Source organism: Platalea leucorodia (genome assembly GCF_965183815.1).
Source record: "Platalea leucorodia genome assembly, chromosome: W".
Taxonomy (NCBI): Eukaryota; Metazoa; Chordata; class Aves; order Pelecaniformes; family Threskiornithidae; genus Platalea; species Platalea leucorodia.
Genome location: NC_138859.1, coordinates 18286 through 44004, shown reverse-complemented (window position 1 = coordinate 44004; position 25719 = coordinate 18286). Strand labels below are relative to the sequence as shown.

The 25719-nt window shown below is 60.3% G+C and overlaps 2 protein-coding genes across 2 annotated transcripts; both read left to right on the top strand.

Moving 5' to 3' along the window:
• Window positions 1-1351: 1351 nt before the first annotated feature.
• On the top strand, window positions 1352-6939 carry LOC309601872 (zinc finger MIZ domain-containing protein 2-like). Its single transcript, XM_082335102.1, is given in 19 exon segments — window positions 1352-1504; window positions 1581-1695; window positions 1783-1985; window positions 2072-2264; window positions 2345-2599; window positions 2681-2854; window positions 2948-3013; window positions 3090-3261; window positions 3987-4131; window positions 4646-4856; window positions 4938-5043; window positions 5183-5340; window positions 5427-5494; window positions 5589-5657; window positions 5751-5995; window positions 6071-6111; window positions 6113-6247; window positions 6349-6567; window positions 6686-6939. Coding segments are annotated over 19 exon segments (2733 nt in total). The 5' UTR covers window positions 1352-1454; the 3' UTR covers window positions 6794-6939.
• Window positions 6940-7864: 925 nt separating this feature from the next.
• Window positions 7865-9986, top strand: LOC309601662 (peptidyl-prolyl cis-trans isomerase A). Its single transcript, XM_082334825.1, has 5 exons — window positions 7865-7994; window positions 8949-8979; window positions 9075-9163; window positions 9358-9530; window positions 9670-9986. Exons 1-5 carry the CDS (start codon window positions 7926-7928, stop codon window positions 9803-9805), a joined length of 498 nt encoding a protein of 165 aa, XP_082190951.1. The 5' UTR covers window positions 7865-7925; the 3' UTR covers window positions 9806-9986.
• The last annotated feature ends 15733 nt before the right edge of the window (window positions 9987-25719 follow it).

The window sequence follows — 25719 nt, the reverse complement described above, 5'->3', positions numbered from 1 at the left end:
AGCGCCTGTCGCCGGTGCCACCCGCGTCTTCGGCCGCGGGGCGGGGCGCTCGTGCCGTCGCGCGCACCCGGGCGGGCATCGCGTCACCCTGTCGCGCGGTCACCCCGGCGCACGCCGCGCTCACGCACACGCGTGTGCCGTCACGGCTGTCACAGACGCGTGCCACCCCCCCTCCATCGCCCTGCCCGCGCGGTCGCGCACCGCGTCACGCCTGCCGACACGCGGGCACACGCGCCCCCCCCCCCCCCCCCCCCCCCCCCAGTGTCACGGTCACGCACACGCACAGTCCCGCACGCCGCTCTCCCGCTCGGTGCTCGGCTGCCCGCGCCTGGCGGGGCGGGGCGGGGCGGGCCCTGCATGCTGATGAGCTCGCGGCCCCATTGTGCGCGGCGGCGGCGGCGGCGGCGGCGGCGGCGGCGGCGCGGGCTCGGCTCGGCCCGGCCCGGCCCGGTTCGGCTCGGCCCCGCCCCGCCCCGCCCCCGCGCGCCCAGCCCCGCCCCTCCGCGCCGCCGCCGCTGCCGCCATGGAGCCGGGGCCGCGCGCGGGCTGAAAATCCCGCGCAGCTTCCGCGCAGCCGCGCGCGCCCGGCGCCGCCAGGGCCATTTTGGGCCGCTCGCGACGGTGAGTGCGGGCAGCGCGGGGCAGGGGCGGGCAGGGCGGATCCCCGCGCCCCCCTCCTCGCCGTCGCCATGGCAACCGCCGCCCCCGGGGCCCGTCCCCCCCGGTGCCACCGGGCCCGCGGCTGTCACCGCCGGCGGGGGGGGCCCGCGGTGGCGCCTCCCGGGGGGCCGGGGCGGGCCCGGCTCGGCGCGGCTGCCCCCCCGTCCCCCGTCCCCGCCGCCCTCCCGCGGGGCCGGGAGGGAACCGAAAGCGCCGGGGTGACCCCGCGGCCCCCCGCTGCCGGGCCGGGAATGCCCCGGGGCGGCGCCCGGGCGGGGGCGGGGGGCGATGCTGGGGGGCGATGCTGGGGGGGAGGGGGGGGGCGCGTCCCCGCCGCTCCGGGCCTGGGCACGGAAAGCCCCCGCCGCTCCCCCGCCCGCGGGGGAAGGCCCACGGCACCCGCGGCCTGGGGGCGTCTGTGCCCGCGGGGGTTTTTGGGGGGGTTCCAGCTCGGGGGGGGCTTCCTGGGGGGGGCTTCCTGGGGGGGACCTACGGACCCGGACACCCCCCGGCCCCACGGCGCGGCCGGGGCAGGGGCGGGCCGGCCGGGTCCCCGTGCCAGCCCCGGGCAGGACGCCAAGTCCCGGTGCCGGAGGCCGCGGGGGGGCCGAGCAGGCTCCGGGCCACCCGCCCCCCACCCCCGGGGCCTGGGACTTCCCCGGCCCCCCGGGGACGGCCGCCCCCTCACCCGCCGCTTCCTCTGCCTCCCGCAGCCCCGGGGACGGGGCCGGTGACGCCGTCCCGCAGCGCCCGCCGCGGCCTCGGAGGACCCAGCCTGCGCCCGCCCGCCGCCGATGAACTCCATGAACCCCATGAAACCCTCCCTGCCGCCCACGCCCCACGGGTGAGCCCCGGCCCCCCCCGGCCCCCCGGCCCCCGGCCCTCCTCCTTCATCTTAATTAATTTGTTTTTCTTTCTAGTGATGGTTCATTTGCATACGAGGCTGTTCCTTGGCAACCGAGCACCAATCAGCCGGCGGGATCCCTCTCCGTGGTAACCACCGTCTGGGGTGTCAGCAACACCTCCCAGAGCCAGGTACCTGCAGCACCCCCGGCCCCCGCCCCGGGGACCCCGGCCATGCCTGCCCCCGCCTGACCCGCCACCCCCTCCCGCCGCCCCCAGGTTTTCGGCAGCCCCATGGGCCCCGGGGGGAGCAGCTCCAGCACCCCGCTGCTGCCCGGCATGGCCGGCACCGGCTCGGGCATGAGCTCACCGCCCTTCCTGCCGCAGCAGCCCTTCACCGAGGGGGCTCCCGGGAAGGGCTACGTGCAGCCGGGCGTCTACGGCCGCAGCGCCTACCCCGGCGGGCCGGGCTTCGCTGCCAGGTAAGGCCGGCCCTGCGCCCCTCGTCCTGGCATGCGCCCCGCCGCGGGGCCACCGCATGCCCCTTCCCCGCCTCTCTGTCCCCCAGCTACGCCGGCAGCCCCGGTGGCCCCGGTGGGATGGGGCTCCCCTCGCACGCCGGCCGGCCCCCCGCTGACTTCACCCAGGCAGCTGCCGCTGCTGCCGTGGCCGCCGCCGCCGCCACAGCCACGGCGACGGCAACGGCGACGGTGGCGGCGCTGCAGGAGAAGCAGAGCCAGGAGCTGAGCCAGTATGGCGCGGTAAGAGCCCGGCCGTGGCAGAGCCGGGGAGCTGGCGGCCACCCCTGCCCCGCCGTGACCCTGCTCTCTCCCCGCTGCAGATGGGCGCAGGGCAGCCCTTCGGCAGCCAGTTCCTGCCCCACACCGCGCCCCGCGGCCCTGCTGGCATGAGCCCAGCCGGCATGGCGGGCGTCATGGCTCCTTCTGGCGTCTCCCCCGTGAGCATGAGCCCCGCACGGGCGCCCAGCGCCGGCCCCCTCTACGGTGGGCAGCGGATGCCCCAGCACGCCTACCCCGGCCCCCCCCCGAGCCAGCAGCTCCCCCGCCAGGGCCTCAAGCGGGCGTACTCCAATGAGGTGAGCATCCACGCCGGCGGGGGCCGTGGCGTGCCGGGACCGTGTCCCCCGCCGCCGGTGCTGACGCCCCCGGCCCTGCAGGGATACCCAGCGCAGCAGTACCTCCAGGGTGGGCAGTATGCTGCGGCTGGTGCCCAGTACGCCCCCAGCGCCGCCCAGCCCTCCGCTCCGTCCCCCTCCTACCCCGGCCACAGGCTGCAGCAGGGCATGGGCCAGTACTTCTCTGCCTCAGGCAACACCGGACCCTATTACAAGGTACCAGAGGGGGGACAGAGGGCACGGGGTGGCGGGGGCCGGGTGCCTGCCGTCCCCTGGTGCCAGTCCCCGGGGACCTCCCTCCTCCCACAGCCGGCTGACCAGTTCAACGGGCAGAGCACCAACTTCAGCACCTACAGCCAGGCAGCTGTCAACGGGGTGAGTCCTGGCACCGGGTGGGGTGGGGGGCAATGCCGGCCTGGCCGGGCGCTGAGGGTGCACGATGCCTCCACAGCCGGGCCGGTCGCTGCCAGGGTACCCCAGCTCGCCACTGGCCGGGAACCCCACACCACCCATGACGCCGGGCAGTGGCATCCCCCCCTACGCGTCCCCGGGTCAGGATGTCAAGTCGCCCTTCCTGCCGGACATGAAGCCCAGCATCACCTCCCTGCACCCGTCCCCCTCGGGTAGGTGCCCCCGTGGGGATGGGGGGCTGCCGGGGATGGGGGGGGCACCGCAGAGATCCCCCCATGGCCCCGGTGTGGGCCCTAATGCTGCCAGTCCGGTGGCCATTGCCCCTTTAAGGGCAGGGTGCTGTGGGGAGGCACCTGAGGAAAAGGGAGGGGCTTCACCACAGGGGGCGTGGCCAGTGCAGGGTTTGGGGGCGGGGCCTCACAGGCACTGTCCAATGAGAGGGCAGAGGCAGTGGGAGGGGTTTCCTGTGAAGGAGGCAGGGCTAGGAGCAGTAGGAGGAGCTTGTGGAAAGGGTGGGGGCTCGGTGGGAGGGGCTCCAGCCAGAGGCGTGGTCGCTTTGGTGGGAGGGGCTTGTTGCATAGGAGTGGAGTATCCTGGAGTGGGAGGGGCCTCGGGTGGGGGTGGGGCTTTCAGTGGGATGGGCTTCCTGCATGGCTGGGGTGTGGCTGTCATAGTGGGAGGGGCTTCTTGCGTAGGGGTGGGGCCTCCCAGAGAGGGAGGGGCCTCTGATGAGGGAGTGGGGGCCCTGAGTGGGAGGAGCTTCCTGCATGGGGGCGGGGCTGTCTGTAGTGGGAGGAGTTTCCCACATAGGGGTGGGGTGTCCTGGAGTGGGAGGGGCCTCTCGTGGGGCGGGGCTTCCTGCAGGGTGGGCTCTTAGGTGGTGGGTGGGGCTCACCAGGGCGGGGCCGGGGGTCCCTGCTGACGGCGTCCCCGGCAGGGCCGGCCCCCGGGGAGGAGCTGCGGCTGACCTTCCCGGTGCGGGACGGCGTGGTGCTGGAGCCCTTCCGCCTGCAGCACAACCTGGCCGTCAGCAACCACGTCTTCCAGCTGCGCGACTCCGTCTACAAGACCCTGATGATGAGGTGGGGGCGGCGGCGGCGGGCCGCGCGGCAGAGCACAGCACAGCACCGCGTCACGCCGCGCAGCGTCATACGGTGCTGCTTGGCGTGGTGCTGGGTGGCACGGCGTGGTGCGGTGCCACACAGTGTGGCTTGTTGCCGCGCTGCGTGGCATGGCAGTATGCGGCACGCCATGCCTTGGTATGGTGCTGTGTTGTGTCGTGGTACACAGCACAGTTTGGCGTGGCAGTACGTGGCGTGGTTCAGCATGGCACGGTGCTGTATGGTGCAGCGGTACTGGCACGCCTCGGCACAGCACAGTGCTGTGTGCGTGGTGGTACATGGCGTGGCTTGGCATGGCGTTGTATGGTGCGGTGGTACGTGGCGTGTCTTGGCATGGCACAGTGCTGTGCGGCGTGGCGGTACCCGGCGTGGTTTGTCACGGTGCCGTATGGTGTGGTTGTACTTGGCGCGGTGGCTGGCAGGCGGGTACACCCCCTGCCCGCACCCCTGCCCACATCCCTGCCCGCCCCGCCAGGCCTGACCTGGAGCTGCAGTTCAAGTGCTACCACCACGAGGACCGGCAGATGAACACCAACTGGCCGGCCTCCGTGCAGGTGAGCGTCAACGCCACGCCACTCACCATCGAGCGCGGCGACAACAAGACCTCCCACAAGCCGCTCTACCTGAAGCACGTCTGCCAGCCCGGCAGGAACACCATCCAGATCACTGTCACCGCCTGCTGCTGCGTGAGTCACCGAGGGGGTCCCGGGGCTGGGGGGGCGGCGGCGGCTGGGGCCGCGGCTCAGCGCCCCCCTGTCTCTCCGCAGTCCCACCTCTTCGTCCTGCAGCTGGTGCACCGGCCCTCAGTGCGCTCGGTGCTGCAGGGTCTCATCAAGAAGCGCCTGCTCCCCGCCGAGCACTGCATCACCAAAAGTGAGCACTGCGGCCAGGACCTGGGGGATGGGGGCACACCCTGCTCCGTGGGCTGCAGCCCGGGGGGGGTGACGGGGCACCGCGGTGCCCCCCCCCCCCAGCCCAGTTCTGACCCTGGGTGCCCCCCCCCCCCCCCCAGTCAAGCGCAACTTCAGCAGCGGGACCATCCCGGGGACCCCAGGGCCCAATGGCGAGGATGGCGTGGAGCAGACGGCCATCAAGGTGTCCCTCAAGTGTCCCATCACCTTCCGGAGGATTCAGCTCCCGGCCAGGGGCCACGACTGCCGGCACATACAGGTAGGGGTGGTGGTGGCAGGGGGCTGGGGGGTGTCCCCCACCCCACGTCCCCCCTGCACCAGCTCAGCTGCTGCTCTTCTCCGCAGTGCTTTGACCTGGAGTCCTACCTGCAGCTCAACTGCGAGAGGGGGACGTGGCGGTGTCCTGTCTGCAAGTGAGTGGCAGCCCAGCGGGGCCATGCCCCCATTTCCCTGCCTGGGGGGGTGGGGGTGGTTCCCTGCCCTCACCTTGCCTCTCCCTGCCTGCAGTAAGACAGCCCTGCTGGAGGGGCTGGAGGTGGACCAGTACATGCTGGGCATTCTGATCTACATCCAGAAGTAAGTGTCCCCACTCCATCTGTCCCTGGCCAGCACTGTGCCACCCCCGGGGGGCCGCACAGCTGACCCCCTCTGCCATCCTGCCACCCCCAGCTCGGAGCACGAGGAGATCACCATCGACCCAACCTGCAGCTGGAAACCTGTCCCGGTCAAACCCGACGTCCACATCAAGGAGGAGCCGGAGGGGCCAGCGCTGAAGCGGTGCCGGACCCTCAGCCCCACGCACATGGTGCTGCCCAACATCATGGAGATGATTGCGGCCCTGGGGCCCGGCTCCGCGCCCTTCTCAGCGCTGCCGCCACCACCGGCGGGTGTTGCTGCCGACTACGGCACCCCGGGTACGGAGGGACCCCCGGGGGACGGGCCCTGTCTGTGTTGTCCCCCCCACCCAATCACCCCCTTTCCCCCTGCAGGTTCCAGCTTTCCAGGACCCGGGGGCTTCCCCGAGCCGTTCCCCCCCCCCCGGCGCCCCCGGCACGCCGACGCTGAGCGACTTCGCACCGGGACCACCCCCCATCTCCTACCAGTCCGACATCCCCGGCGGCCTCCTGGCCCCCGAGAAGCCCCCTGCGCCCCCTCTACCCACACAGGTCAGCTGGGCTGTGGCTGGGGGGCTTCCCCCTGGCCCCCACAGCTCCCCAGGGAGGGTCCCAGTGGAGGAGGGTCTCACCACTGTGCTCTCCCCCCACAGCTGCCCCCGCCAGGGCGGATGGAGCCGTCCCACCCCCCGGTGCAACCGGGGCTGCACAACCCCCCCCCGGGGAGCCAGCCGGCACAGCCGCTGCACCACCGGAGCACACCGGCACGGCCCCCCCTGGGACCCCCTGGCCCGGCTCACGCCGCCGACCTCGCCTTCCCCGCTGCCCCCGGCATGGCCGGGCCGGGCGATGGGTCAGAGCCTGCCCTGGATGTGAGTACCCCGGGGCGGGCGGCCGGCGGTCCCGCTGCCGGTTCGGGACCGCGGCCGCTGCGGGGTGGGTGGGGAGCAGCGGGGGGGGGGCCCGGTGGTCACATGCTGCCGCCCCCAGCTGCTGCCCGAGCTGACGAACCCCGACGAGCTGCTCTCCTACCTGGGCCCCCCCGACCTCCCCAGCAGCAGCAACGACGACCTCCTCTCCCTCTTCGAGAACAACTGAGCCATCCTCACCCCCACCGGGCCGGGGGGCAGCGCTGGCGTGCCCGTGCCCCTGCCCGCCGCAGAGCCGGGACCCCCTTGGCCACGGGGGCTTCCCCTGAAGGGACGCAACGGGACGGACGGACAGACGGACGGGCTCAGCCCCGCCAGAAGCACAAGGCTGTACATAGTGTAGAAACACTACTGCCCCCCCGACCCCCACCCCTATTTAAAGGCAAGCGCGTCGCTGCGGGGCCCCCGCGCCCCCTCTGTAAATGTGCACAGGCTGCTTCCCCCGCAGCGGGGCCGCCCGGCCAGGGCGCGGGCTGCGGGCTGCGGGCTGCGGGGCTCGGCCCCCTCCGCCCCGCGGCCCCCGCCGCCGGGCTCCCTGTACCGTCTCCTTGTCGCTGGCTATTAAAGATTTCGTTTCGGCGGGGCTGAGGCGCTGTGGCTGGGCAGGGCGCGCCCCCTCGGTCCTCCCTCACCGCGGGCACGGCGGGGCCCGGGCTGATCCCGCCCTCTCCCGCGGCGGCGGCGGCTGCGGCCGCGGCCGGGCGGGGCGCTGAACCGTGCCCGCCGCCGTCAATCATTAACCGCGGGCTCCGAGCGGCGTGGCGGGGGCGGCCTCGCCCGGGGACGGGGACGGGGACGGTCTCTGCGGCTTCTCCAAGGCGGGAGCGGGGCCCGGCCGCCCCGCAGGGCGCCGCACGTGGAGGCCGCCGCCGGCCCCGCACGCCCCGTGCCGCAGGGCTGCTGCGGGCCCCCGGCCCTGCCGCACACCGCCCGCCCGCGGCCCCGCACCGGCCCCGGCCCCGCTCCCGCACCGCCGGCCCCGCACCGGCCCCCCCGCCCCACCCCCCCCGCCGGCACCGCGCATGCGCGCCCCGCCCTGCCCAGCCGCCGGGCCCGCGCGCCCCCCGCTCCCGCCCCCGCCTTTTTTTTTTTCCTTCCCCCCATTTCAAACGCGGCGCCGCCGATTGGCCGCCCGCCCCGCCGCTCCGCCACCACGCCAGCGGCCGTTGGCCGGCGCCGCGGGGGGGGCGGGCCCTCCCCGGCCCTATATAAGGGGCGGCGGGGAGCCGCTCTCCTTCTGCTGCGCCGCGCCCGCCGCACCGAGTCGCTCCCGCCGCAGCCGCCCCGCTTCCCGCCCCGCCATGGCCAACCCTGTCGTCTTCTTCGACATCGCCGCCAACGGCGAGCCCCTGGGCCGCGTCACCTTCGAGGTGGGGGGGGGCGGGGTGGGGGGGGGTGTCTGCGGCGCCGCCATTTCCCCGGCGGGGCCGTTGCGGGGGGCGCTGCGCCTGCGCGGGGGGGCGGCGGGGGCCCGCGCCGCCTCCACGTGGCCGCGGTTCCCGCGCTCGGGGGGGGGGGGGGGAGCGGGGCCCGGCAGCGGCGGGGGGGAACAAAGGGGCCGGGCAGCCCCGGCCCCGCCGCGGGCCGAGCGGGGCGGGGGATGCGGCTGGGCCCGCCGGGGAAGCGGCGGCGCGGTGCCAGCCCAGGGCGTGCCGCCGCCCTGCCGCAGTGGCTGCCCGGCAGCCCCGGCCTGCCGCACCTGCCGGCCCCCGAGGCCCCCGGCCCTCCCGGGGCTGCGCTGCCTCGCCGGGAGGCTCCGCTCCGCCCCCGGGGGGGGCCGCGGCGGCGGCTTCCCCTGCTGCGGGATCGGGGCCGCGGCCGCCCGCGCCGCCATTTTGTCCCCGTCCCCCCGGAGCGGAGCGGCCCCCGGCGCAGCCCGGCGAGCCGCGCCCCGCCGCCCCCGCCTCGGGGGATGCTCCGGGGGGCGAGCGGCGGCCACCCGACCGCCGCCGGAATCTCACGGCGACGGCGAAGCATTTCTCGCCCCGCCGGGCGCGCAGCCGCGGGGGGTGAGGCATCCCCGGTGCGGCCGAGCCCAAACGGGGCTTTAATTTAATCCCAGCCGGCGGAACGAATGCGCATCTGCCCCGCTGGGGAGACGTGCGGCGTGTTTAAAGCCGCTTGGATGCCATGGCTGTTAGTTCAGAGTTTCCGGATGCCTCCGGATGAAAGCCCGAGGTGGGGAACGCTCTGCAGCCGCCGGCCTGGCCGGGATCCGCCTCCCGCAGGGGTCCCTGGGCTGCGAGCAGCGGAGGGGAGGGGGGTTCCCGGGCGGCGGCCGCTCTTTGCCCCAGCCTGACTAACGGCCTCTCCTCTCTTTGCAGCTCTTTGCAGACAAGGTCCCCAAGACAGCAGGTTGGTAAAGGCGCCGCGGCTGCACCGAACCCTGACGCTCTCCCTAACTCTGGACAAAACGAACCGTTCACGGTGGTTTTCCTCTTCCTTTGCAGAAAACTTCCGTGCTCTGAGCACCGGCGAGAAGGGATTTGGCTACAAGGGGTCCTGCTTCCACAGAATCATTCCTGGGTTCATGTGCCAGGTGCGTGGCGCTCGGGCCGCAGCAGGGAGGTGGGCGGGTGAGGAGATCTGGTGCTCATGTGGGTGTTGGAGTTGGGCGCTGGCAGATTTGGGGTGGGAAGGCGGCTCTGCCTCCTGCCTGCAGCCTCTGCAGGGCCGCTGCGCCTGCTTCGAGAGTCTTCTGTGCCCGTGACCTGAAATGCCGCTTCTTCGCAGGGTGGTGACTTCACGCGCCACAACGGCACTGGCGGCAAATCTATCTATGGGGAGAAGTTCCCTGATGAGAACTTCATCCTGAAGCACACGGGCCCAGGCATCCTGTCCATGGCTAATGCCGGCCCCAATACGAATGGCTCCCAGTTCTTCATCTGCACTGCCAAGACCGAATGGTGAGTCGGGGGCTGCGGGAGGGTAAGCCCGGGGGGTCCCTGGCACCCGCCCCGGTGGGGAGGTGACACGCCAGGCCTGGTACCGAGGTCCCCGTGTGGGGACGCCAGGTGCCAGCCATGACCGGTGCTCCTCCCGCAGGTTGGATGGCAAGCACGTTGTCTTCGGCCGCGTCAAGGAGGGGATGAACGTGGTGGAGGCCATGGAGCGCTGTGGCTCCAAAGATGGCAAAACAAGCAAGAAGATCACCATTACCGACTGCGGGCAGCTCTCGTAAACCCTCCTCTTAACAACTGACCATTCCTTCGGCAGCCTGGGCACCGCGCCCTGCTGCAGCTCACCCTGTCCCACCCTGCTCCTGACCTGCTGCTGCGTTTCTACTGGGTCTCAGCCCCGTGTGCGCGGTCCAGCCGGGCCGCAGTTACCTTATGAGTCTAAATAAAACGAGTTAAACCATAGCGGTCCCTTTCTCTCCCCCTTACTGGAGCAGGCGGTGTGTGGGGCTGGAAGGAAGGGGTGCTGGGAGGCAGGAGGACCCCTGTGGTGTGGCTACACCAGGTCCTCAGTAGGGTCCAGAGTGAACAGGTGCAGGCAGCTGGTCCTGGCACAGCACTGATTGCCGGGGGGCCTCAGTGCTGCAAATGGGAGAAGGTGGGGTGTGGGGGGGTATCCCTTCCTGCCCACTGCTGTGGCCCCTCCACCCCAGCAGCTGTGGGGCTGCAAGGCCCCCTGCCTCGGGCATGGGAGGATCCCAATGCTTCCAGTTTGAGGGTGCCTGGGTGGGGGTAGACTCCAGTACTCTGTGGGTCCAGCAAGGTGGGCAGCACTGCTGCCTGCAGCCCCTGCCTGCAACTGGAGCTGCACCCTTGTGCTGAGAGCTACACCCCACTGCTTGCACCCAGAGCTGCAGCATCCCGTACCGCCCTCACGCCGTGTGGTGGTGTCTGTTTTGGAGCTGGGCTCTGATGAGAGTGTTGGGACCCGTCAGGAGGCCGGGCGAGCACAGAGCCCCTGCAGTTGTGGGGCTGCAGATGGGGCTCCAAGGATTGTTGAGGACGAGCAACAGCTTTCGGTGCTGGCACCTTCGGTGCGGGAGCCGGAGGGTGGGTGTGCGGTTTGTACCTGGGCTCTTCATAAAACCACAGAACGCTTTGGGATGGAAGGGACCTTTAAAGGCCACCCAGTCCAACCTCCCTGCAATGGGCAGGGACATCTCCAACCAGATCAGGTTGCTCAGAGCCCCGTCCAGCCTGGCCTTGAATGTTTCCAGGGATGGGGCAGCTCCCACCTTTCTGGGCAACCCCTGCCAGTGTCTCACCACCCTCATTGTAAAAAATTTCTTCCTTATATCCAGTCTGAATCTCCCCTCTTTTACTTTAAAACCATCACCCCTTGTCCTATTGCTACAGGCCCTGCTAAAATTTTCTTACAAGCTCCCTTCAAGTACTGGAAGGCTGCAATAAGGTCTTCCCAGAGCCTTCTCCTCTCCAGGCTGAGCACCCCCAGCTCTCAGCCTGTCCTCACAGCAGAGCTGGGCCACCCTCGGAGCATTTCGGTGGCCTCCCCTGGCCCCGCTCCCACAGCTCCATGTCCTTCCTGTGCTGAGGACCCCCGGGCTGGACGCGGGGCTCCAGGGGGTCTCCCCAGAGCGGGGCAGAGGGGCAGAATCCCCTCCCTCGCCCCGCTGCCCACGCTGTGGGGGATGCAGCCCAGGAGACGCTTGGCTTTCTGGGCTGCCAGAGCACATTGCCAGCTCGTGGCCAGCTTTTCATCCCCCAGTACCCCCAAGTCCTTCTCGGCAGGGCTGCAGCCGAGCAGCCGTCAGCTGTTGGCAAGTTGGCGGAGCATCATGAGAAGGTAGGTCGGCACGCAGCGATGGAGGGAACGTGCCCGTCAGTGCCTATGCAACCAGTTAACCCTCGGTCGTTGGGAAGGTGGGCAATGAACACCAACCACAGAGTGATTTTTGAGGTGTAGAATTGTTTGAGCGGGTGACCGCTTCCAGGCACAACGGTTGCTTTATATTTCTAGTTTTCTAGGTGCCATGGGCGATGCTGGCCGCGACATCTGGCATCAGACCGGGAGCGAGCGGAATGCCATGGCACTTCTGAGGAGAGCGTCCTTGCGGAAGAGGCCAGCGTTGACTGGTGTGACGCTGACTGACGGCACTCCATGTTTGCAGATGACGAAGAGGATCTGGGTGATTGCAGTGATATCCTAGGTCGCCGATGTGGTCTTTTTAAAAGATGGTTTCTGACCCCCAGCCCTCTGACAGGCAAGTTGAGGGGCCGACGCCATCTTTGTGAGGGCGGGTGGTCGGGTAGGGGAGGCACCAGTGGGGTGGGCAGGGATTTTAAAATCAGCGTAGCGGAGAAGGCAGTTTGAGATTGGGCACGTTTGGGCAGCGAGAGGGCACGGGGTCCTTTCTGTAAAACAGGAGCATCTGCCGGGCAGGGCAGGTCCAGCCTGCGTCTGCGTTACTGTGCAGTCTTTGTAGTCTGTCGTCTGTGTCCCGTACCATACCCTACTCGGGTCTTCATGTCTCCATTGCTCTCTGCGCCCAGCGGGCACATCGGTAGCACTATCGGTGGGCTTGCAAGCCTCGGCTCATTAGCGTAATGCTAACCGAGCGCTTCCTTTCTCACGTTATTAGTCTAACAGATCTGTCTTGCATGTCTCACATATTAGAAGTTTACAGATAGTCATCTTTTTGCGGTGGCAATTAAGGCAGCGTCGGCATCGATGTTCAAGAGCGGATTGTTTTTCCGGAGCACTTTTCTGGGACTTCTTTCCCGCATCTTAACATTCTTAGGTCTTTAAGCCTGGCTTCTCACACATCCATCGTCCCTGTTACAGACACATCTTGTTATATGTCTTTTTGTCACTGGTGACGGCAGTCGACTTTTCTGGGGCTGCTGTAGATTCTTCCTTGCGGCCCCATCGATCTCCTTGCCTGATGGCATCTCGGGGCCGGGAGTCATTCTTTCTTCTTGCCGGGCATTTTCTTAGGTCTCTGGGTGGCGTCGTTTGTAGCGTTTGTGTGCGGCGTCGGTCTGTGCGTGCGTGTGTCTGGGTTGGAGCTGCTCTGCCTGGGGGCGTAGCAATGGTAGAGTCAGGGGAAGATAAGCACTAAGAGTGTACGGTTAATGTAAATATGCCTAGAGTGTTTTGGCCAAGGCCGTACAGCCCATCTCAGAGTGAGTGGCCAGCGGCAGCAAGCGAGGATGGTAATTTACATAGCATTTTGCGGGTGCCAAGGGGATGACCGGCACTGTCTGGGAGAGGCACTCGGGTGCTGCTCATTGAGCACATGGAATCTCAAAGGTGTTAAGGCTTGTATGTGTAGGGCTTAATGTTTGAGGTGTGTATTTCTTTGAATGGCTGGGTGTACTTGGGCTCTAGATGGTATTCCTGAATGGGAACGAGACCTCTGGAATGGTTAAGCTATTGCTCTGCAGCCGGGCGACTTGTTCGATAGTATGGTTTTTGCAGGTGCAGAGGGACGAGCTGCGCAGGGCAACGGAGGAGAGGTGCGCGGAGCCTCGTAAGAAGGTGGGTCAGTGTGTGGTATTAGGGGAAAAGTGTGACTGGTGGCTGTAGGACTAGCTTATGGTTTGGGGTTTTTGTTTTATTTTGAAGGTGGGAAGCCATGTGGGATATGGGCGCCAGAGCTGACTCGGGCATGGTGAGCAATGACTAGTGGGCTGATGTAGCAGGTGTTTTTCAGGTGTCTTATTGTGGGTGTAGCTATAAGCATCCCTTGTTGTTTGGGTTTTACAAGTGGTACCCACACCTCAACGTGGCAACTGGAAAACGGCAGAGGCAGCGCAGGCAACTGGGCAAGGTAAAGGAGCGGGAGATGGGAGTTGGTGCAGGCAAGCTCTGGTTTGGGGCAGGATCTCGGCATGTGTTATTTGCTTCGATTTGTGCAGGTGATGTGTGTAGCGTCAGAGGAGAGAAGCAGCACATGGATGAGTGGTTGTCGACCAAGCTGGCACCTGAGAGCAAAGCACCCTGCGGCAACTCAGTGAAGCTTTTCTCTTCGGTCTTGCAGGCGCTGTGCGGGCTGTCTTTGGAGTCGGATGAGCGTTCGAGGTGAGCTGGCTAGTAGCGAGGAGGCGCGCGGGACTGGTGATTTCTTACAAGCGCAATGGTGATTTTGTGTCTCGTGGTATATTGGCGCCACAAGTAACGGCAGCTGCAGGGGTGCCCCTGAGGTGGGCTTCTGTGCCCCCTCGTGCTTCAGTTGCCTTTTGAGCTCATTGCATCCCCGAGACGACGAGCTCCCCTCTTTCTCTGTTCTACCCCTCTGTTTTCTTTTTCTCTCTGTGCTTCTGTCCTGTTCCCTGTCCCTCTTTTTCCATCTTCTGTCTCCGTCCTGCAGCCCATCACTATTTTTGTCTTTCTCCATGTATCTGTCTGTCTTCCTATCCCAATTTTTTAATTTTTCCCTGCCTGCCCTTTAGCCCTTCACAGTTCCCACGCCCCCACCTCTCTCTGTCTGGCTCCATGTCCCTAGTTTTAAATTCCTCTCTCTCCCCTTCAGCTCATCAAGGTTTTTTGGCATTTCTCAGTTTATCTCTGTCCACCTCACTGTCCCCTTTTTAAAATCCTCCCTCTCTGCCCTGCGGCCCATCGCTATTCTTTGTTTTTCTTCATCTCCCAGGCTGATTCCCTGTCGCTTCCTCCTCTCTGGCCTGTAGCCCATCGCTATTTCCCCCCCCTCCCCGTACCTCTCCCTCTGTGGCTCCCTTTCCCTATTTTTCAGTCCTCCTTCTCTGTCCTGTAGGCGATTGCTGTTGGATTGGGTTTACGTGGCAAGGTTTTGTTAGCTGGGGCAGGGCAGGGGCTGCAGGGGTGGGTTCTGTGAGAAGACACCAGGAGTTGCCCCTATGTCAGGCACAGCCACTTCCAGCTCCGAGATGGATCTGCAGCCGGTCCAAGCTGAGTCCATTGGCAATGCTGGTTGTGCCTCTGGGATGGACATTTAAGAAGGGGTAAAAAATGCTTCGCAGATGCTGTGATAGAGAAAACGTGAGTGTGAAACAGCCCTGCAGACACTAAGGTCGGTGACGAAGGAGGGGAAGGAGGTGCTCCAGGCACTGGAGCAGAGATTCCCCTGCAGGCTGTGGTGAAGGCCATGGTGAGGCAGGTCGTTTTTTAGATTTGTTCTTCTCTCTTATTATCCTACTCTTGATTTTGATGGACAATAAATGGAATTAATTTTCCCAAGCTGAGTCTGTTTTGCCTGTGACAGTAATTGGTGAGTGACCTCTCTGTCCTGTTCTCGACCTACAAGTTTTTTTTGTTGTATTTTGTCCCCCTGTCTTGTTGAGGAGGGGGAGCGATAGAGCGGCTTGGTGAGTACCCGGTGGCCAGCCGAGGTCAACCCACCACAGCTGCCTTCTGTCAGGCTCCCTGTCCCTATTTTTCAATTCTTGCCTATGTTTCTTGTACCCCATCACTTTTGAAACTTTCTTTCTACCTCTCCATCCCTAGTTTTCAAATTCTTGCATAGGTTTCTCAAACCCAGTTGCTTTTAAAATTTTCTTGCTACCTTTCCCTCTCTCTGTCTCCCTGACCTAATTTTAACTTCTTGCCAGTGTTTCTTGTACCCTGTCGCTTTTCAGATTTTCTTCCTACTTCTCCCTCTACGCAGCTCTGTGAACCTATTTTTTAATTCTCGTGTATGATTCTTGCATCCTGTTGCTTTTAAAATTGTCTTTCTACATCTCCCTGTATGCCTCTCCCTGTCTCTAATTCTTAATTCTTCCCTCTCTGTCCTCTACCCTGTCACTTTTTACACTTTCTACATCTCCCTCTTTCTAGCTCCCTGTCCCTATGTGTTAGTTCTTCCCCATGTTTCTTGTACCCTGTTGCTTTTAGAAAATTTTCTTTCTACGTCTACCTCTATCCCACTGTTTCTATTTTTTTATTTCTTGCCTATGTTTCCTTTCCCCTGTCACTTCAGAATTTTCCCTGTCCCTTGTCTTGTCTGTCTTGTTGTCCTGCTGGTCCCTTCTGCCTCTCTCTCCTGCTCCCTGTCTCTCTTATTTATTCCTCCATCTCTCTGTCCCTGTTCACCCCTGCAGTCTTTCTTCTGCTCTCCTCTCTCTACACAGTTGTCCTGCTCCCTGTCCCTCTCTTGTTCGCAGCATCCCATTTTCTGGCTCCCTGTCCCACACCACTATGTCCCTCTGTCCTTCCTCCTGCTTTTCTCTTCTCTTTTCTCCCTCTGTCCTGCTGCATTTGGGCACTGAGCCTTGCAGCCAACTCCCTGCCAAGATTTCTTACGTGCATTAATGAATAAACTTTTCCTGCCTCCTCTGTGCCCCTGGATGTGTTTGCAGCCCCTGGGTGCAGAGCATGTGGCTGTGGAGAGGTGCAGGGGAGGGGGTGATGTGCTGGGGGGCTTTGGCAATGGCCCCTATTCCTGATGGGCCCTCGCTGGGGCAGCCCCAGGTGTGGCCAGTGAGGCTGAGGATGGGGCTGGCCCTGCTGTGTGAAGGGGCTCCAGCTGTAAAGGAGGCTGCCTGGGCATGCCTGCTTGAGAAAGCTGATGAAGGGGAATGGGCTGAGGAGGGAGTCCTGCAGGCAGGTGCCTCCAGCAAGGAATGGCCAGTCTGTGTGGTGAGGAAGGATCCCTCCGAGCTGTCCCCGACAGGGCAGACACCAGCATACAGTGCTAGGAGCTCAGTGCCTCTGTTGGCTATGTGGGTGAGCCACCAGGTATTGAGGAAGCCTTGCGGATGAGGAGCATAGAGGTGTCCGCTGCATGCTGCTGAATGGGTGAGGGTCCGGCATGCAGCACTGCAGAGGAGGAAGGGGCAGAGGCAGAGAGAGAAGCGTCGAGGCGATGAAGGTCTCCTGCTGGCACCAGGAGCTGTGGTGAGTCACGCGTCTTCTCCTCTGCATCCTGGCCCATCTCTGCCACCCTTCTCCAGATGTCTGCCTGCCTCCCTTTCTCGGTCTCCCTCTCTGCCCACCTACCTGTGTGGCTCCCCAAAACTTGTTATTCTTCTGCCAACTCTGGAGAATACCCCATTGCATTTTAAATTTTTTCTATGTGTCTCTCTAGCCAGCTCCCTTTCTCTATTTTTTAGTTTTTCTGCACTGCCTTGTAGCCTATTACTTTTAAATTTTCATTTCTATATCTTCCCCCATCTGGCTCCCTGACCCTATGTTTTTTTAATATCTCCCTCTGCTCTGTACCCCATTGCTTTTCAAACTTTCTTTCTATGCCTCCCTCTATTTAGCTCCATTCTCCTATTTTTTTACTTCTTCTCACTCTTTCCTTTACCCCGTCGGTTTAAAAATTTTCTTTATCCCTATGTGTCTCTCTTGCCAGCTCCCTGGCCTTATTTTTTAATTCTCTCCTGTGCAAATTGTACCCCATCGCTTTTTGAATTTTCTTTCTATTTCTCCCTCTATCTTCCACCCTGTCCCTATTTTAAAGATCTTTCTGGTGTTTCCTGTACCCTGCCACTTGCTAATTTCTATCTATCCCCGCATCTGTCTCCCTGTCATTATTTCTTAATGTTTTCATATCTGTCCTGTACCCTATTGCTTTTTATGTTTTATTTCTACACCTCCCACTATGCGGCTCACTGTCCCTATTTTTCAATCCCTCCCTTTGGTTGGGGAAGGGTCTGTCCAGGCATGCCTGCCTGAGGGAGCTGATGAAGGGGAGCTGTCCAAGGAGGGAATCCAAGGGAGTCCTGCAGGCAGCTGCCTGCAGCAAGGAATGGCCAGTGCCTGCAGCAAGGAAGCATCCCTCCGAGCCGTCCCTGACAGAGCGCACTACCAGCACGCAGTGCTGGGAGCTCAGTGCCTCCATCGGCTGCACGGGAGAGCCGCCGGGAAGCTTGGTGGTGGAGGAGTGTTGAGGCACCTGCTGCCGAGGCAGAGGGAAAACCATTGGGGCGACCGAGGTCTCCTGCCACTGGCAGGAGCTGCAGTGAGTTGCATGTTCGGTTTCATTTCTTTCACTGTCTCTCCCTGTTTGGCTCCCTGCCAGAATTTTTTAATTCCTCCCTATCTGTCTTGTAGCCTGTCGCTGGTTTTGCTTTCTCTGTGTCTCTCTGTCCGGCTCACTGCCTTTACTTATTTTTGAAAAATTCCTCCTTCTCTACCTTGTATGCATCGCTCTTAAAATTTTTGTTCCCCGACGTCCCTCTGTAGATTGCTCCCGATCCCTTATTTTTTTAAATGCCTCCCTCTCTGTCCCGTGGCCTATTGCGATTTGTTCTTTCTCTCTCTCTCCTTTTTCCCGGCCCGTGGTCCCTACTTTTCCGTTTCTCCCTCTCGGCCCTGGAGCACAATGCTAGTACTTGTCTTTCCTCATCTCTCCCCGTACGGCTCCCTGTCCCCGTTTGGTAATTCCTACCTCTCTGCCCCGTACGTGTCACTGTTTTTTCGTTCTCTGTCCCACTCCCTCTCCCGAGTCTTTCATCGCTCCCTCTCTGCCCTCTGCCTTGTTGGAGTTGGTCTTTTTGGTCACCTTTCTCCATCGCGCCATGTCCGGCTCCCTCTCCCTTCCTTCTTGATATTCCTCCCTCTCTGTCTTGGCACCCACAGCGGTTTCTCCTTTCTCCATCTCTCTCTGGCTGGCTCCTGCCCCCTAGTTTTCACTTTCTTCTTTCTCCATCTCTCTGTCTGGCTCTGGATGCCAATTTTTTAATTCCTCCTTCTCCTCCCTGTAGCCTGTCTTTCTCCCCACCTCTAGCTCCCTCTCCCTATGTTTTAATGCCTCCCTCTCTGCCCTGTAGCGTGTAGCTATGTGGTTTGTTTTGTGTTGTTTCTCCCCCGCCCGCCCCTTTCCTCCATAGTCCACTCTCCCGGCTCCTTGTCCCAGTTGTTTTATTCCCCCCTCTCTGCCCTGTTCTTGTTGCTTTTTGTCTTTCTCCATCTCTCTCGGTCCGGCTTCCTGCCCTTATTTCATCCCTCTCTGTTGTGCTGCCTGTCCCAGGTTTTTCCTGCATCTCCATCCTGCTCCCTGTCCTTCTTTGTTGGTCTCTGTCCTGCTCCCTCTCCTCCTTTCTGCTCCCTCTCCTCCTCTCTCCTTGCTGCTTCTTTCCCCACCTCTGTCGGGCTCCCTTGTCCCCGTCCTTCCCTCGCTCTCCCGTTCCCTGCCTTGTGCTTTCTCGCTACACCCCCCTGACCAGCTGGCTGCCACTTTTCCCTCTTCTAGTGTCCCACGCCCTGTTCCTCATTTTTGGTGGCCTCCATGTCTGCCCAGCAGCCCGTTGCTCCAGGAGCCAGCCGGCCGACTGTCCCTTCCCCACCAGACTGACGAGCGTGGCTCTGGGAACAACTCCCGAATTGCCCGGGGACCAGAGGGACCATCCGGGGTCCCGGGCACCGGAGCACCCTCGCTCCTGGGACTTGTTCCGTGCCTGACCGAATCAACAGTCGCCTTCTCCTTTGTCCCGCACGCCTGCGGCTGCGCTCCCTTTGCACCGGGCAAGGGGCTGTGGCGCAGCCCAGGGCAGGAGGTGACTGATGCACTGTGGGGGTCGGGCGAGGGCCCCCTGCTCCTGCGGGGCTCCAGCTGGGGGCCGGGGCTGCAGAAGGCCCAGGTGCGGGCAGTGAGGCTGCTGGTGCTGAGCCTCCCTTGGGAAGGGTGGCTGCGTGGGGAGGGGCCGGGGCTGCCGGTGGAGGGGCTGGGGCTGCCCTGCCCCGCGTGGCTGCGGAGGGGCCGGTGTGAGGCAGGGGAAAAGCGCAGCAGTCGCCGGGCTGCGGCTGCGCCGCGGGAGAAGGTGAGCAGGGGCCGGGCTACGGGCCGGCGGGTCCCGGGGAAAGCCCCGGGGCGGGTGGCGGTGCCTGCGGGGAGGCGGCCGGGCCGGCGGGGTCCGTGTGGGAAGCACGGAGCGGCGGGGGCTCCCTGCCGTGCCAGAGCCGGTGGCGAGGGCTGCCGCGAGCCCGGCGGCGGGGGCGGGGGTGTGGTGTCCCCGCGGGGTCGGCACGCGGGGAGGGGAGGGCTGCCTCCCGCGGCATGCCGGGAGCTGTAGTCCTGGGGCACGGGGCTGCCTGTCGGGACATGTTGTTCTGCAGAGCATGATGGGAGGTGTAGTCCCGGGGCACGGGGCTTCCGGTAGGCCGTGTTAGTTCCGCAGAGCATGCTGGGAGCTGTAGTCCTGAGGCGTGGGAGTTCTGGTAGCCATGTTGTTCTGCAGAGCATGCTGGGAGCTGTAGTCTTGCAGCACGCGGCTGCCGGGCGGCCATGCTGCGCTTGCCAGTGCGTGCTGGGAGCTGTAGTTTTTACCGCCGTAGCTGCCGGGCAGCCGCATTGCTCCAGGGCGCGTGCGGCGAGGTGTAGTCCTTGCTGCCGCCGCAGCGCAGCACGAGGTGTAGTTTTGCTGACGGATTCGTGTGGTTTTCTGTGAGCTTCCAGCTGCGGCCGCACTCCATAAGCGGTGCAGCCGCTCCTCGAGAGCATGTGCGCGGCGACGCGCTGCCCGCTGTCCCAATAACGGTGCTGCAGGCGAGGCGCCGCACACGCGCGGAGGTGCCGCTGTGGTCCGTGTTGCCTTCTGCCGGTAACGGCAACGCGATACTGTGGTGCCTGCAGGGTGATGCCGCCGCACTCCTTGCTGCCTCCCGGTGAGGAAGCGGCAGTGCCGCCCCACGGGCGTGCTGTCGGCAGGCGCTTGGTGCACAAAACGTGGAACTGCAGCGCTGCCCTGACGCCTGTCCCATAGCCCCGCATCGCCCCCAAGCCCCGTCGTGAAGGCCGCAAGCTGGCCCTCGAATGGGCTGGATTCTCCCTTAACGCGGGTGCCGTTACCAGCAGCGCGGGGAAGGAGCAGCATCTCCAGAAGCCCCTGCAGAAGGAAGGGCTTTGGCCAGGGGCGACCTATGGTAATAACGGTCGCCGCTTCTTCTTTCCCTGTCCCAGAGGCCGCGCTGAGGACGCGGTTGTCCATTCCTCCCGTGGGGATGCTGCTGACAGCACCTGCCTCAGGCTTGCGTGGGTTGTCTCTGCCTGACCTCGCTCTCCTCGTGGCGAGGGGGCGAAAAGGGACAGGAGGAGCGCTTACTGGCTGCGGACAGGAGCTGCCGCGGCTGAAGCTGGAGAAAGGTAAAGAAGAGGGGATTGAAGGCCGTCGGGCCGACAGCTGCCTCCCGCTGCAGGCAAGTGCGAGCCTGCCTCTCCGGGTGGGGAGGGATCTCTCCTCACAGTCCGTAGCGGGCCAGACTGTTACCAGAAAGTGGCAAAATAATTCACTCTCTAAAATTTAATTTTGGCCGTTTAGAAAGCAGGCATTCTTTATTGTGGTGCTGGGCAGCACTGGGGATCGTTCCACCATGACGGCTCCGACAGCTCGATAAACTTTCAGTAATTACAAACGATGAAATCATACACATTCATAGGATTTCTGAGAATTTGTTTACATAAACATGAGATTTTCTGGAACTTATTAACTACATAAATGTCCACTTATTAAGTACATAAATGTCCAATCTGCATGCGCAGTCGCCTTCTGTGGTGGTCTTCAGGTGATCTTTGGGGTCTTCAGATGAAGGCTCGTAGTCTTCTTCACTGTGTTCGCTGACTGACCTTTACTTCTGCACAAACTCGGTTCCGGGATCACGTATACGATGTCCTTCAAGGTCGGTTTGTTCTGGTCTAATGGTCATTTTGCACCTTTCTTACTTTATGGTTCTGCACGTCTGCTCTCCCAAGGCCTAGCTGTCTAAAGAGGGATTATTCAGGAGCTTCTTATCTTACAAGTGTCCTAACTATTCACAAAGATTTACTTTTGTTTGGTTACACCTGTTGTGCAATGATTCTAACGACTTGAATTGATAGCTTCTATCTATATTCGCAGGTATCAATCCTTCCTTTTCTTTTGAGGGCTTGTAGCTTATATGCTACAGTCCTCACTATACAAACTTATTATATCTTGTACAGCAGATACAACATTGGATCATTATGCAGGCAAGAGTACAAGCTATGGTAATAATCACTAATAAAAATAATCTCTTCAGCCGTAACCAATTAGGGAACCAAGAAGTGGGAGTATTCCAAATCTCTTCAAACCCAAAAGAGGTATTATCTTTAGTTAGTTCATGCAAGGTTATTGTTTGGCCATGTATGATTTTTAAATCTTTGGATATCCTTTCACTTTCATCAATGTGTGTACAGCAGCTTGAATTTAGTACCGCACACGCTCCTTCATGGGAAGCCAACATCATGTCTAAAGCCATCCTGTTTTGTAATGCAACTTTTGAAAGTTTGATAGTTGTTTCTTGTAAAGCTTTTATAGCATCGGATGTGGCATTCCCGATTTTTTCCATGACTCCTGCTATGTTTACTATTGTTTTTTCCAATTCACTGACCCTAATGCTGGGATTAACCATCTTACAAATGAGTGAAAGGTAGTAGACAAAGTAATCAATGGATTATCCGTTGCTCTTTTTTTGTTTTCCAATTGGGGATTTAATCCCCCCATTCCATGGAGATGTGTTATTACTTTAATGTCTGGGGACGCTACCCCTAACTTACAAGAACCTGTCCACCAGGGAGGCAGTGCTTTAAGGGCTTGGTCTCCGCACAGCCAATACCATCCCATTCCTTTGGGCACTTCCCAAAATTTTAAACTTTTGGGCTGTCCCAAAGGTTATTCCAAGTGGCATTGAAAGGAATTGGTAGGCCAATTAGTGTTACATCGGACTGAGTACTATGCTTTGGGAATCTAGCCCAAATCCAACCTTTGCTTGCATTAATAGCTGAAGCTGCTTCTGCTACTAATTGCACATGAACATTCTCATGCCATGGACTTCCTAGTTTAGGCCCAAACACTTCTGAACTTATTGATAACACATAAACTAAAGTTATCATTTGAAAATGAGCTTCGGAGGAGCTGTCTCCTTGGAAGTCCGTGGTTTTGGAGCCTTTTTGAATCTTGAGTAATGAATCCAGGGCCCTTTCTTATCTAGTTTTATGGCTGTGTGTGTTGTCAGTAAAACCTGAAACGGTCCTTTCCACTTTTCTTGCAGGGGTTCTCCGGTCCACAACTTTGGGTATACCCAGTCTCCGGGCTGGAACAGATGTACTGGGGAATCAAGATTCAGAGATTTATTTACAATCACATTCTTTTTCATTTCTTGTATCACTGTCCCTAGGGATACTAGATACTTTCGTAAATCTGTTTCACCTCTGATGTTTAATTCTTCTGGTAATTTAGGAATCTGGTACGGTCTCCCATACAACAGCTCATAAGGGCTTAACTGATGTTTTCCTTTAGGCTGAACTCTAATTCTCAATAGCGCAAGTGGAAGTGCTTGTATCCAAGTCATTGAGGTTTCTTGGCAAATTTTACTCAGTTGCAGTTTTAAGGTCTGATTCATGCGCTCTACCCGTCCACTAGGTTGCGGGTGATAGGGGGCACGCAGCTCCCGTGTTATTTGTGATACTCTACTCACTTGTCGGACAACGTCTGCAACAAAATGGGGCCCCCTATCAGAGGAAATCCCTAAAAGAGCACCAAGTCATGGTGGTATTTCTTTAAGTAAGATTTTGACAACTTCCCTGGCCTTGTTGGTGCGACATGGGAAGGCTTCAGGCCATCCTGTAAAAGTATCCACCAATACGAACAGATATTTTAACCCTCCTTTTCTTGGCAGCTCAGTGAAATCTATCTGCCAGTGCTCTCCTGGAGTATCTCCTGGTTTTGTGGATCCAAACTGAATTCTATTCTGTGCCTTTGGATTATTTCTAAGGCATGTTTCACACGTTTCAACTACAGACCTTATAATTTCTACCATATTACGACTCACCACTGACTTTTGCAGATGTTTCGGTAAATTCTCGGTTCCCCAATGAACGCTATTATGTTCTTTCTTTACTATTTCATGCATCAAAATTGGGGTTAGAATTACCTGTCCCATAGGAGTAACAGCCCATCCATTTTTCTGTATTTCAGCTCTTAATGTTTCAATTAAGTTTCTGTCCTGACTATCATAGTTAGGAGATTCTCCTAATTCTATTTTCTTTTCAGGTATTATTGCCAATATTCCTTTACCCTTTTCTGCAGCCTTACAAGCGGTCAAATTGGCCAATTGATTGTCTCTTTCTTCTGAGGTTTGGCTGGTTTGGTGAGGTTTTCGGTGCATAACAGCCACTTCTTTTGGTTTCTGTACACTTTTGAGTAACTTTAGAATCTGCTCCGCAGGTTTAAAACTGGTCCCTTGAGATGACAATAGTCCCCTTTCTTTCCAAATCACTCTGTGTGTGTGTAATACTCCAAATGCATATTTGGAATCGGTCCATACATTCACTCGCTTTCCTTCACTCAATTCTAAATCTCTTGTTAGTGCAATCTGTTCTGCTTTCTGGGCTGACATTTTTGATTGCAGAGCTTCTGCTTCCACAACAGTATCCACTGTGGTCACGGCATATCCCAACACCCGGATCCCTTCTTTCACAAAGCTGCTCCCGTCCAAATATAGCTCCCAGTCTGGGTTTTCCAGAGGGGTGTCTTTCAGGTCAGGTCGGCTGGAATACAGCTCCTTGATGGTCTGTAAACAATCATGTGTGGGTTCTTCTTGTTCCAGTTGTCGAGATGACAGGAAAACTGCTGGGTTTACTACTGCAGTTGATTTTAAAACAGCATCATCTTGTTCAAGAAGTGCTGCCTGGTACTTCAACAGCCGGCTTGGAGACAACCAGTGCCCACCTCTTTGGTCCAGGACAGTGAGTACCATGTGTGCTACAAACCCAGCCATGTTCTGTCCCAGTGTCAGCTTCCGGGCTTCTTGGATTAACAGCACAGCAGCGGCGACAGCCCTCGGACCACCTGGCCGTCCTTTGCCGGTATGGCCCCATTGCTTGGAGAAATAGCCCACAGCGCGTCTGTTGGGAGTGCTCTCAGATGCCAGGAGACAGAGCCATAGCTTGTTGCTCGTGAACGAACAATTCAAAAGTTTTAGTTCGATCAGGGAGTCCTAAAGCTGGTGCCTTCATCAGAGTTCTTTTTATTTGTTTGAAAGCACTTCTGGTGCTGTCGTCCCATTCCAAACATCCAGGCGGTGAAGTTTTCAGTAGCTCATATAAAGGTTTCACAATGAGTCCATAGCCTGCAATCCACAGCCTGCACCACCCCACCGTTCCCAGGAAGGTCCGCAGCTCCCGTGCATTCTGGGGCTCGGGACGCTGGCAGATAGCTTCCTTCCTTTCTGTGCTCAGTCTTCGTCCTTTCAAAAGTTCAAATCCCAGATACCTGACAGATTCTCAAATGACTTGTGCCTTTTCTTTTGAAACTCGGTAACCATTCATTCCCAGAAAATTCAAAAGATCAACAGTTAATTGTAAGCACTCTTCCCGGGTTACAGCTGCAATTAGAATATCATCGACATACTGCAACACAGTCCCTGTCTTGTATCCTCTTTTCCAGGTTTCCAGTTCTTTGGCTAATTAATTTCCAAATATTGTAGGACCATTTTTGAATCCCTGTGGCAACACTGTCCAAGTGTACTGTGATTTATGACCAGTTTCCAGATTTTCCCACTCAAAGGCAAATATATTTTGACTTTCTCGCTCGAGAGGTATGCAGAAAAAAGCATCTTTCAAATCTATAACTGTGAACTATTCTTGGTTTTCATTTATCGTTGTCAGTAAAGTGTATGGGTTTGCAGCTACTGGATGAATATTGTGAACAATTTGATTAATAGCTCTTAAATCTTGTACCAATCAATAACTTTTCCCATCTGCCTTTTTTACTGGCAAGATGGGGGTGTTGTATTCTGATTCACATTCCCTCAGCAGACCATATTCTATAAATTTCTCAATAATTGGCATTAACCCGATTCTAGCTTCTAGTTTCAAAGGGTATTGCTTTTGCCTTACTGCAATTGTCCTGTAGCAATTTGTCCCTCTGTTTGAGTTCTTGCCCTTCTAAAGAGGACTTCTCTTTCTGCGCTACCAAACAATACCGACATAAGAGCATCGATATCCTTCCCATCAGGGTCTGTAGTTCTGATCATTGTATCAAAGGCTTCACCCACCTTACCAGGGTTATCGCTATAATTGCCCGCCGCCTGCTTCCAATTATTTAACTCAGCAATTGAAAAGGGCCCCCTCACAGTCGGGGTCCTTCGTTCCCGACAGCCGTCCCAATGGCGCTGGCAGCGCTGCTCCTGCCGGCCACGCGTTCTCCCAGCCACCGGCGTCCTCCTCTGCTCTCAGTC